The 12370-nt window shown below is 40.1% G+C and overlaps 1 protein-coding gene across 1 annotated transcript; it reads right to left on the reverse strand.

Moving 5' to 3' along the window:
• Positions 1–528: 528 nt before the first annotated feature.
• Positions 529–11580, reverse strand: smarcad1a (SNF2 related chromatin remodeling ATPase with DExD box 1a). Its single transcript, XM_070903819.1, has 21 exons — positions 11457–11580; positions 11092–11161; positions 10637–10728; positions 10080–10175; positions 9032–9110; positions 8234–8922; positions 7100–7296; positions 6756–6846; positions 6175–6274; positions 5439–5498; positions 4879–4954; positions 4545–4680; positions 4306–4443; positions 3762–3857; positions 3332–3449; positions 3110–3225; positions 2689–2877; positions 2469–2587; positions 2028–2210; positions 1645–1754; positions 529–805 (listed from the first exon to the last, which is right to left on the reverse strand). Exons 1-21 carry the CDS (start codon positions 11508–11510, stop codon positions 744–746), a joined length of 2871 nt encoding a protein of 956 aa, XP_070759920.1. The 5' UTR covers positions 11511–11580; the 3' UTR covers positions 529–743.
• Between the last annotated feature and the right edge of the window lie 790 nt (positions 11581–12370).

Below are 12370 nucleotides of genomic sequence, written 5' to 3' on the forward strand. Positions count from 1 at the left end.
ACCACAACTGTCAGAAATGTTTGATCAGGTAGCAGAGGAAATCGATGTGACAGCATAGCAACATTTTCAGTATACTTGTCCTACTTTTTTTAAGAACTGACATGTACAACAGGCCAGATGCAACACTGTCTGGTATGACGAATGGTAAAAAAATCTTCCATTCTCCATGTACCACCTCCTCAGGTATGTAAGCACAATTTCCGTACTAGAATTTGGAGTATTTTATCCATCAAAGACTGCCAGTAAGCATAATTTTCCTTACCCGCATACATTACCTTTATCTGAATGTGAGCAATATAATACCACGTGGTTTATGTGAACTTAATGATGATACTTTTGTTCAGTCAAACACGTTCGATGTGTACTCCAATACATACTAAACTTCTACAATACCACTTTCTTTCAAGTTTCTACAGCTTGAGACCCTTGCGTAACATGTGGAGTGCATAATATTTAAACAGGCAAGACTTTTGTTTTGCCTTTACATATTGGTCTCGTAATCAAAAGTAGGAGCAAAAACTGTGCATGTAAAAATAGTGTTTTAGGCACAGCTACCATGCTACACAGTAAATCAGATCTCAACATCAGAACTTTTTTTTTTCCATGGCAGCAAGTGGTTCTCAGTAGTTTTCCAGTTTTGACACGAGTGTGTGTGTGTTCAGTCAGAACACTCAAGTCTGCCCAGAATTACAGGAATGCCATCAAAAATGCGTCTCAAGTCTCAAGTTTCATGCATTTGCGTATTACAGTCCAAGTGAGGCTTTCAGCAGAGATGCCATATCTTCAGGTATGGTCCCCTCATCACCTAAAGAACACAGGATGCTTTATTGTTTTTTCATTTGTAAATAATTCAGAAGGTCAGGGTAAAAGCAAGTCAACTGGTTCAAACACTGTGTGACCGGAAATATGGCTAACCCAACTTGCCGCTACATACGATTGGTCAGTGCCCGTAAGCTTTAGATTTATTCTTCTCCGATCCTTATTCTTCATACATATCTGTACTTTATCTACATAACATTGTGAATTGTTTCTCCACATTGTAATTTTACAACTGTTATTTCTGTATACACAACATCTATTGCCTGTCTGTGCTGGAAGAAGGATGCCGCCTTTCTTGCTCTTCCTGAACTGATTTGTAACTCCTCATGATATTATTTAACTTAGGATTTGTTTTGGGGTTTGGTTTTTTTTTTTGTTTTTTTTTACAATTCCTGGGACTTTCATTAGATCTTCCAAGTTTAACTGCTTGGTCAACTATTTTGAATATTACATTTATACAATATACATTACACAATTTTTGACTTTTTTTAAGTACTTGTTTATGGGTTAAGGAAAATTATGTCATTATTGCCATCTCTACAGGGTTTAGGACGCAGTGGACCCTCATAAACAGTGCCAGAAGAAGCAGTGCTGAAATCTGCTTGACCTCACTGATGAACTCTGTATCACTGACTTGTGCCTTGAAGTCTTGCAAAAGTCTCTCATTTAACTAGGTGAATATTTACTGTGCTATAACAGACAATACCTAGCATTACCTAAAGAAATCATCACTGCAGTTTTGATAATTTAGAATGCATAGTAAAATTAGTAGAAATTGTGTGCATGCAGTCAAGAAAGCGTATGTATGCGTACATATCTCCTTACCCTGTTCAGCAGTGGTCATGTCCTGCTCCAGCTTTAGTTTCTTCTGGCCCAGCTGCAGTATGCAGTCCTCTATGCTGTCCTTACTGATCAGCTTAATCACCTGTACAGTCCTGACACCCACAGTGAGGTACTTTAGTCACTACAGTAAATCAATTCGTTAAGCACGGTTCTGAAAGGGAGCATTTTTACCTGAGGATGTCCTGTGATTGCAATTAATACCTAGTGTATTATTCGGAGATTTGAATCCCATCAGAATCTGCATGTATATAGCAGAAATGTTTCTGTCCAACTGCTGACATGATAAGAGGGAACTCCAATTACAAGACCTCATCGGGTAAAACTCATCCCATAAGAGCAGAGCATATTTACAGATTCAGTCTTACTTGGTCTGGCCTACGCGGTGACATCTGTCCTCTGCCTGTTTGTCATTGTAGGGATTGCAGTCGATGTCATGTAGGATGACAACATTAGCTGAGGTGAGGTTGATGCCCAGGCCACCAGCACGTGTTGACAACAGGAACACAAATATGTCAGGATCCGTGTTGAACTCATCAATCAACACAATCCTGCAGGACAAAGAAATCATTTTAGCCAGACACAGTTTATGTTAAGTTGATTAAGTTGAATACCAAACATTGCTTCCAATTTGACACTCATTGAATCAGCTGAGGGTTACCCAATATATCTTTTCAGCATCAAAATCACAATGTACGCATATGCAATAGTCACACTGCAAAGGATGCAGTTTGCTGTTGGGATGACTAAAAGGACTTTTACCAGATTTTGAATTAATAAGATGAAATGCTGTACTGTGCAACTCTGACCTGTCAGCTATGGGTGTGGATCCATCCAGTCTGACGTAACGGTGCTTAAGGTGTTTCAGCAGCACTTCCACAATGTCCAGCATCATGGTGAACTGACTGAATAACACCACTCGGTCTCCCTGCACAATTAAAGGAAAGTTATGCAACATGATCTTTTATCTGTGCAGTTTGCACTCCTCCTGCATTAACCACAGAGATGGTTCTGTACATTTGTATGTACCTTGTCTTTAAGTGAGGCCAGCAGCTCTGAGAGGTGGTGGAATTTCCCGGAGTCAAGCAGGAGATTGGTTTCAAGCTGATAGGAGCTGATGGAGGAGTACTGCTGGCACAAACGATGCAGCTCAAAGTCTGACATCACTTCCATGTCCTCCTGGATCAGAGCAGCTTCTGCATCATAGTGAGTTGGCTCCTGTGGAGGGAGAGAAAAGAGAATGGAGGAAACATTTAACATGAGGTGGCAGAGAAATACCCCAAAAATATTACAGAGGGACGAGTGTGAAATAACAAACAAATTAAACATTGAATAATTCAGATTATAACAAAAATGCGTTGCTATCTCTATCTTGTTGTGCTGGAGGAAAGTTTGCACTAATAATATGTTCCATGTTCATTTATGTTATTTAACTGTGTTTAGGACTGACCTTGAGCATGAGTTTGCTCATGGCTTTGAGCTTTTCTGTGGTGTAGTACTGTCTATGAAGCAGAGGGTGGTTGGCCATCTTCCTCAACTGCATCATCACATTACACAACTCGCGCTCTGCAGAGAAAAGGCATTAGGGAAAATTACTAGCCAGACATTCATTTCTGTTATCAGTACAAAATAATACAGTGATGTACAATAGGAGGCAGTTAATCAGGCTTACTCTCGCCATTGGTGGAAGTCTTGAGTTTCTTTATGAGGGTCTGGTAGAGAACAAGCTGTTTCTCACTCATTGAGCAGAACTCCACTTTCTCTTCCTTGATTGGCAGCTGCTTGAGGACCTGGAAAAAAGGGAAGACCATTAGTTATTTACAAAATAACAGGGTTGGAACTATGATTACTCACATTATGACCATTATTTAGCAAATGATCATGCCCTAGAAAATGTTGTGTAACCCTTGTTTAAGTCTGCAGAATACTGAAATGAGTAACTGAAAAAATTAAGTTGTTCAAATGTTCATTGGAATATATTACTATCACAGTTTTTAACATAGTGGATGCAGGGGAACCAAATAAAATGTTCCTACAGAACACACCTTTACATACATAATATTTACACAATACAAATGTGTAACTTTGCCAGATCAACTCACCTCGCTCTTGACTCTTCGGAGGATAAAGGGTTTCATGATGAGTTTGGCCTGAGAAATACGATCCCTCTCAAAGCGGCTCTTCTCCTCGTGGGATTTCTGACACATAACACACAATGTTAAACACTTTGGTCAGATGGGCCAAAAAACAACTACAAAACTATTAGATTTTCTGGGCAGGTTGTATAACTTGCAAGACAAAACATTTCTGTTGTTTTTTACACCCATGAAATAAATAATTTTAAAGGGACTGAAGGACAGGGGAGGGCCAGGATGCAATCACAGTAAGACATCTTCTCACAGTGTGCTATTTTAAGAAGTACCAGGAGCGTTGCTATAATCTGAGCTGTGTTTCAGCATTTCAAATCCAAGTTTTCATACCAGAATGTCTGACACACCAAATCAGTTTAGAAGATAAAAAGGAAGAGGACAGGCTTGTATTTCCAAGTGGTGTGCATGCAGTTATTTGGTGGCATCCCCCTTCAAATGGCATAGCTACCATCTGTTTAACAAACTGAGTTTATGATTTTAACACACATACTCACACACTTACCATAGAAAACATTTTGGAGAGCTGTGTAGTGGAGCTGGAGAACATAGAGGGCATAATGAAGTTCAGGAGGGACATAAGCTCTAAGAGGTTGTTCTGTAAAGGAGTTCCTGTGAGCAGCAAGCGGTGCTCTGCCTACAGGGAAAGAGAGAGAGAAAAAACTGTTATGTACAATACTTCTGGATGTAAAGTATAGAGAGGCGGTGGTGGGAGAAAATACATTAAAGTGAACTAACGTTAATAGCCATAAGGTGGCGGTAGCGCAGAGAGTTCATATTCTTCAGCATGTGACCTTCATCAAACATAGCATACTTCAGACGCAGCTTACGGAAAAGGCTGCGGTCGTTATCGTTTCCTATGGCCAAGTTATACCTGTACAAACAAACACAAGCAAAACAGGATCAGACAAAAGCACTCCTTCACTTTGTGTTTAGGTGCGAGTGACAAGTTGTTTGAGGCTCTTCGTGGCTCTATATTCACCAGCACTGATTTAGTCTTGCAGTAGCACCTTTGTTGTAATAATCTAAATAATACGATAGACGGTGTGTGTGCGCATGTGTGTTTGCTTACGTGGTCACAATGACGTTGAACTCGACATCTTTATTGAGGATGTCATGTCTGAGGTAGCGGCGGTCCTCCACAGATCCTGTAAAGAACATAAAAACAGTGAAAATGCCCTGAATAAGGGACCGACAGCTCTGCATCAAAAATACATGCCCTCGTATTGATTAAAAAAGGGATTCACAGAGTCACAGAAGGTACCAACAATGAAAAAAGTTCAAGCACACACATCAGGCAGTATACTTGATATATGGGCAAAATTCTTGCTTTCCAGAGATGAATATATTACCTCAAAGGAACACAAACTGCACTGTGGTGGCTCCCTGAACTGGACTTTCTGGTTTATGTTTCATCTTCTACCTAGAACCCATACTAACGCAGCCTCTTGCTGGGTTTTGCCAGAGTGCTACTGTTGTTCTGAACATGGGCTAAGGCATTGTTCTGCACAAACACTACATTGAGTCCTCTTCAGCTATCTCTGTGCGCTTGATCCCAGTGAACATTTAGAAAAGGTTCCCAGATCAATTGCAGGGTTAACAGAAGGAAGAAAACTGAATGAGGAGTCTTACCATAATAAACCAGAACTTTGAGGCTTGGACTCCACAGCTTCAGCTCTCTGACCCAGTTATCTACAAGACGGAGACAATGCAATCAGCATGAAACACAAATAAACAAAAGACTTTCTCAGTGCCAACTTTACAAAACAAAAAAAAATGAGAAGAAGTTTAAGAAACACATAATTAAATACTGCAGTCTGAATGCACACTTACTTACTTATCTATGGAAAATTTAAGCAATTCGTTAAGATACACCAGACCAACAGGTGAGGTGACAAGAGCATTGCTGTTATGCATACAGACACATACATATTGTATACATAACTGTATATCTCCCTTGTAAATATAACTTAGTTTTCCTTTTTATTTCTTCCATTAGTGCTTTGATATACTTTGTTCTATTTTATTGCCTATTTTATAATTCTATTGTATTCTAATTTAAATATTTGAATATCTTTTTATACATTTACTGTGTGTGTAGCGTGGAGGGGGCTACAACTGCAATACATTGTGCAGTCTTGTTTTGTATAATGACAATAAAGCTGAACCTTGAACCTGCATCCATAATTTACTTTTTTTTCCTCCTCACAAAATGCTTTTTCCAAACAAAAAATATCTATGTGTAAACATGACCTTAGACAACAGACACTCCATGCCGCTATGCTAAACACTATTATCTAAGTGAATGTTGTTAGCTTGCATAATGTGAGACAAGGTAGCAAAGTGCGTGCTTTGTGGAGATCATTACCCAGTGTAGAGGACGGCACAGTGATGAGGTGAGGACCATCTATTCCATTCTGGTACAGCTGGGACAGAAACGCTATAGCCTGGATAGTTTTCCCTAAACCCTGAGAGAAAGAGGAAGAGAGGTGGAGAGATACAGAGGCTGTCAGATATCAAACACAAAGATAAAGGCATAAAGAAAGAGCCAGGTGGACAGACAAAACAGATATTTGAACATCTGCGTTTCAGACCATGTACAGCAAAAATCCTGACAGACTTCAACAGCACTGCCGCCTTACTAAACTATACAAATCACAGTTCTCACTTCTCTCAACGTCTTGGGGCTAAAACAACAAATTTAACTCACTGCTGCTTTTACTCCGTCTCTTTCTTCACTTTAATTTCTGATTGTTTACTCACCTGCAGGATGGCTACATATCCACACAAAACACTCTTTGACACAGTAACACTCATCGAGTGGTAACTTAAACAAGCTGTAAGCGCCTACTGGCCTGTGCTTGGCTTATTAAATGTTTACATTTAGGGTCTTTCATTTGTTTTTGACTTTGGACTCACTTCCCACAAGTCCTGGGCTGGTTGCCTTACCATTTCATCAGCGAGGATACCACTCAGTTTGTGCTCATGCAGAAGCAGCAGCCACTTTAAACCAATCAGCTGATAGGGCTTCAGCTGGAACCTGAAAGACAACCAATAACAGACTTAGAAAAAGAATGGGATGCCTATTTGTTTGTAAAAACATACTGTAAGTCACTGATAAGTCCTGATGCATCAATTATGACAACAAACATGCAAAACTGTTACCCTTGTAACATCAGTGAAACTGTTAATATAATTGCACCTATTATTTTTTTTTTTTTATAATCTACTAGTTTAACCATTTGATGGACTATTCATTAAGTACAATATGTGTATATGTGCATTTCACTCACTGGCTGTTGAGTATGCTGGGCTGTTTCATGGCCCCTGTGCCCCTCTCCATCACCTCTGTGACCTGTTTGACCATTTTTGAGGAAATGGTCTCACATTTGGACATGAGCCCCCGGACAACCTTCCGCTCTTTGAGGACGACTCTGCAGCCCAGCAGCAAGTCCTCTGACAGCCCATTGTTCTTATGGAAGACATCAACCTGAAGAGAACAGAACATACGGTTATAATACACACAATATGTCAAGTATCTACTGACCGGCTACATGCTTGCTTGGCATCCAGCTCAATGGCATTCATTGTAAATCTGCACAAAAAAATGTGTAGCATTAGCATGCCTTGCCACAAAACACATAATTCTTGTGAACTGGAAAGTTATAAAAGCCAGTTGTATTAACTTAAATATATGGTTGGAGGACTTTCTGAACTAACACAACAAACACATCTTAAGTGCGACTCTAAATGGTTTTAAGCCCATCTTGGGGAACATCTTATAAAACCAAACATGCATAACAAAAAGTGCTAACAACACTACCTTATCATTGACTTTGGTTTATACAAAGATATTAAATATTCCACTGCCGTCATGCCAACACGACATCCATCCATAATTATTATGCACCATTACCGTTATTTACTCTCTGTTGACAGATAGATGTTTGGAAAAAGAAAACAAAACTGTTGAAAATGTGATAAAAGAGAGCATGAGGTGAGATATGTCAGGAGGTGAAGAGTACTGCCATTCAATAGATTGTAAGGAATGTCTTGTCTCTATACATAAGTAAATACATGTGAATGAAGCTTAACAGGTCACAAAGTCATTTTCCAGGTGTTTGGTAGGATGATTTCAGACAGGTGATTTTTCACAACTTGTCCCATTGATAACTTGTGCAAACTGTTTTATTTGACACAAAGGAATCACCTGCATCACACACACACACACACACACACACACACACACACACACACACACACACACACACACACACACAGACACAGACACAGACACACAGACACACACACACACACACACACACACTCTCTCTCTCTCTCTCTCTCTCTCTCTCTCTCTCTCTCTCTCTCTCTCTCTCTCTCTCTCTCTCTCTCTCTCTCTCTCTCTCTCTCTCTCTCTCTCTCACCAGGCTTTGCCACCTATCAAAGGGTCTCAGTTCCACAATCTTCTGGGCTTTTTTCACCGAACACCCAGGGATCAGCGACAGCTCATCTATCGACGCATCCTGGAAGAAAGTGAGTATCTCCTGCTTCAGATCTGTCATGCCACCTTTAGAGTCCAGCTCTTCGTCAGAATCCTCAAACTCGCTGCTGACTGCGTCCTCCTCGTCATTTTCTCCCTCAGAACTGACATGTTCATCTGAGGCACGCGCCTTCCTCTTTCTCTCTGCTGCCTGCTTCTTGGCTATACTGGTACCACTGGCAAACCTGGACAGCACTTGAACCGTAGAGGAAGAGGACGACGGCTTCAGGGAGGAAGAGGTAGTTGTTTTCTTGACAGAGGACGATGAGGAGACTGAATCAGAACTTTTTTTAAGCCATGAAGACAGAGTGTTACTACTCTTGTTTTTGGAGCTGTCTTCCAAGTCTGAATCGTCTTCACTGTCCTTTGTAGCGTCTGTATCATCCATACTGTCCTCCTCTGTTTCACTAATATTTCTACGGTCTTTGGAGTCCTTACGATCTCTCCTGTTTTTATTTTCTCTGTGATCTTTGTGCCGCTTCAACTTTCTGTGGTCCCTGCTTGACTTGTCTTTGCTCTTCAATTTACTGGACTTCTTTTCTTCCGTCTCAGGTGAGCTGAAGCTGGTATTATCTGACAACAACAAAAAAAACAACAACTTGAGCCTGAATCAGTCAAGAACATGAAAGCCAATATACAGTATACGAGGTCAGTGAAAAGATGGCAGCTGTTGTGTTTGCACCTGGGTCTGAGAACATTTGTAGAACCTGCAGAGCATCCTCAACATTCCAGTCGTGTTCCTGCAGCACCATCCGCAGCTCCTACAACAAGACAGACATGAGCAAGAGTCAGAGATAAAACACAAGATCCACGGTTTCTACAGTGCTGTAATACAGATGCAGCATGGAGGCGCAGTGGTTAGCACTGTCGCACGGGGGGTAAAGCTGGTTAGAGCAGGTTGGGGGTTCGATCCCCTGCTCCCCCCACCATGTCGAAGTGTTCTTGAGCAAGTCACTGAACCTAAGTTGCTCCTGATGGAGACCAGCACTTTGCATGGCAGCTTGGTCAACATCGGTGTGTGAGTGAATGGGTGAATGAGACTTAGCTATAAAGCTTTGGGAACCGTGAAGGTTGAAAAGCGCTATATAAGTGAGATAATTTACCATTCATTTATGATAGACAAGTACTCTGTTTAGCTTCGGCATCACTGGACAAACACGTCTTGGGCCATCATTGTTTTTTTGCTTCACAATATTCAACTGAAAAGATAAGGCAGATATTCTACAAATACTGTCATATAAATAGGCCACGCTGATTGAAATTCATGGTTTATCGTTTTATCCTCAATGTCTAGATTTCATAGTTGATAATCAGGTTTTGATTTTTTGGGATGCAGCAAATTACATCGCCCAAACACTCACACTCACAATTTTTTCATTTGCTGAATAATTTAGTCGCTCACAGACTATGATGGTCTACAGATGACACACTGAAAACAAAAAAAGCAGTGTGGGAGTTGTCACAAAAATCTGATGGAGCTGAATGTGTTGAGTGAGTTTTTTAAGTTGAAAGGCAAAAGGTAAAACTGAGAGGACGGTCATACCCTTTCCTTCCTCTGGACTTGAGTAACATGACATTATGCTGTATCATGTAACATCACAAACTCATAAGCTTAGTGTTATCATGTTATGTAAAGTATATACAGTTTTAGATGACTGGACTAAAATGAATCTCTGTATGACTTGGCTTAATGTGTTACAGACAGGGACAAAGCGTCTGTGTGTCTTCACCTCCTTGTCCTGGTCAGGAAACTTTTTCTGCAGCTTTCTGACCATGGCTTCCTGCTTCTCCCAGCTTGGCTCTTCATTATCGTCCTCACCAGAAACCTTTCGGTTTAAATAGAAGAAAGGTAAATACAAAGCTGAGAGGAAACCCTCACCACTTCAATTCGACAAAAACCTACTGAGATTTGCATTTGGCAGCGAATGGAAAGCCAAGACAGTCAAACAGATTGTTTATATCATCACCTTCAAAACATGATCCTTATGATAATCCTTATGCTGAACTAACAGTTGGTCTGTTGTGCATCAGCCGCCATTTAATAATAATTTGTGTCTCTCTCATCAATATATGCAAACATTTATCTGTGTTTTCTTTCTGTGCAAAAAAGAAAAGACAAACAGCTTATGGTGCATAATGAGCAACAAACCAACAGTACTGTTTTTATGCAGTGTATGTTGGATAGATCACTTAAAATGGCTTTAGTTGTACTTTAAATTAAAATGACAGGATCTTGAAAATGTGAACATGTCATGCCGTTGTTTTAAACCATAAGTAATCTTACCACTGACGGCCTCCTCCTCTTGCTGGGTTGACTCTCATCACTGTACTGAGAACTGCTGGATCCATCCTGCTTTCTCTTCCTTCCTTGGTTTAAGGCTGAGCAGACAAAAGAGGCAGTGTTCTTAAAAGTAGCCTTCTGATTGAGAGAAGTAGCCAGCTATGCAGGTATAATTTGTTTATGCAAAGCACTGAGTTTTTTACTGCAACATTTTTCCTATATTTGGAATTACTTCTTACTGTTCTCCAGCTGTACACCATGTTCATTAATAAGTTATTGCATCGAGTTTTGAATTTGCTTTATGGCCCTGAGAAAAGACCAAATATTGTTGAATACATCATAAACACAAAGAAAGCAAATTAACAACTCTTCCTCCTTCCTTACTTTACAGGATTTTGTGGGAGGCAGATGATTTTTATATAACTTGAAACTATGCTTTCTTTATGCTAGTAAGTATTTACCTTCTTTATCACCAAACTTTAAAAGGCAAGCAGCTACAGCCCCATCCAATGTGGTTGTGCCCCCAATGACCTGAAAACGAAAACAGAAAAATGTGCTTTGAACAGGGAAAATCAGGAGATTAAAAGAGTTACGTCTTACAGTGTCCTTATAATAGCCAAATGATATATAAATTAAATATTTTATCATGACAAGGCATTTAGCCTAAGGTTGGTCTACAGCAAAGTCAGTAAAATCAATCAAAATATGTTTGACAGCAGGTAAGCCTGTTATACAGATACTGAAAATTGGCTAGGGATATCCCTGGAGTCAAACTAATGTGTTCTGTGCTGAAAAGTTGCAAAGCCTCTGCTCCATCTCAACTCACTTCCAGAAGCTCCGTCCTCGATAACTGAGGAAACATCTCCAGTAGTCTGCCCATTTTCTCCTCCAATTCGCTGTCCTCGTCTTCTGTATGATCCGATTCCACATTCTTGGATGATTTCCCTATGGGATTCCTATAGAAGAAAGTCAACAGTCAATCAGCATGAATGTAGGAAAAAAAAGTGAAAATCTCGCCATATGAGTTTACACTTACTTGGAGTTCCTGGATAATGATATTTTGGTCTTCGTATCAGAGAGGAGCTCATCCTCCTCCAAGTCAATGGTAAGGACTTCCTCAAAAACTACTCCTCGGGCATGGGATTTTGGTGGGGCTTTGACAGGTTTCATCTGAGCTGGAAAGCAAAATGGTAAAGACAAGTTAGCAGATGCATTCACGGCAAGTATAACAGCAAGTAGAGCGACATTTGAGAATAATGGCCATGTCTTCACAAGTCACTATCAAACTTCAAAGTAATGGCATAATAATTCCAGTGTAATTAAATTACATCATTGTATTGGGTATCTGCCTCCTTCAAATACTGAATTAAATGGTGGATGGTAAGAGACCTAGGTCATGCATCAATTGCTAGATTGTGCCATATACCCATATATTTCCCTTTTCGACCTTCTTGGATTACAGGTAGGTGATATACTGACATGGGAGATCTCATTATTATACAGGATGAGAGTAATCTTTTTCTGGTCTTAAAGGATGCAGAGTAGAGTGACATTGCCTCAAACCTCCAACAGCCACTTCTAAAATACCTTCACATTAATGATACTGACACACTGCCTTCAAAGCACTGTGTTAATATTTGATTTTGTCAATACTGCCCAGCTAGCTACAACACAGGCGCATATTCTCACTATAATAACAAAGATGTTGGTTCCCTCAGCGTCTACCCCACTATTACTGAG

The sequence above is a fragment of the Enoplosus armatus genome, chromosome 4, assembly GCF_043641665.1.
Source record: "Enoplosus armatus isolate fEnoArm2 chromosome 4, fEnoArm2.hap1, whole genome shotgun sequence".
Taxonomy (NCBI): domain Eukaryota; kingdom Metazoa; phylum Chordata; class Actinopteri; order Centrarchiformes; family Enoplosidae; genus Enoplosus; species Enoplosus armatus.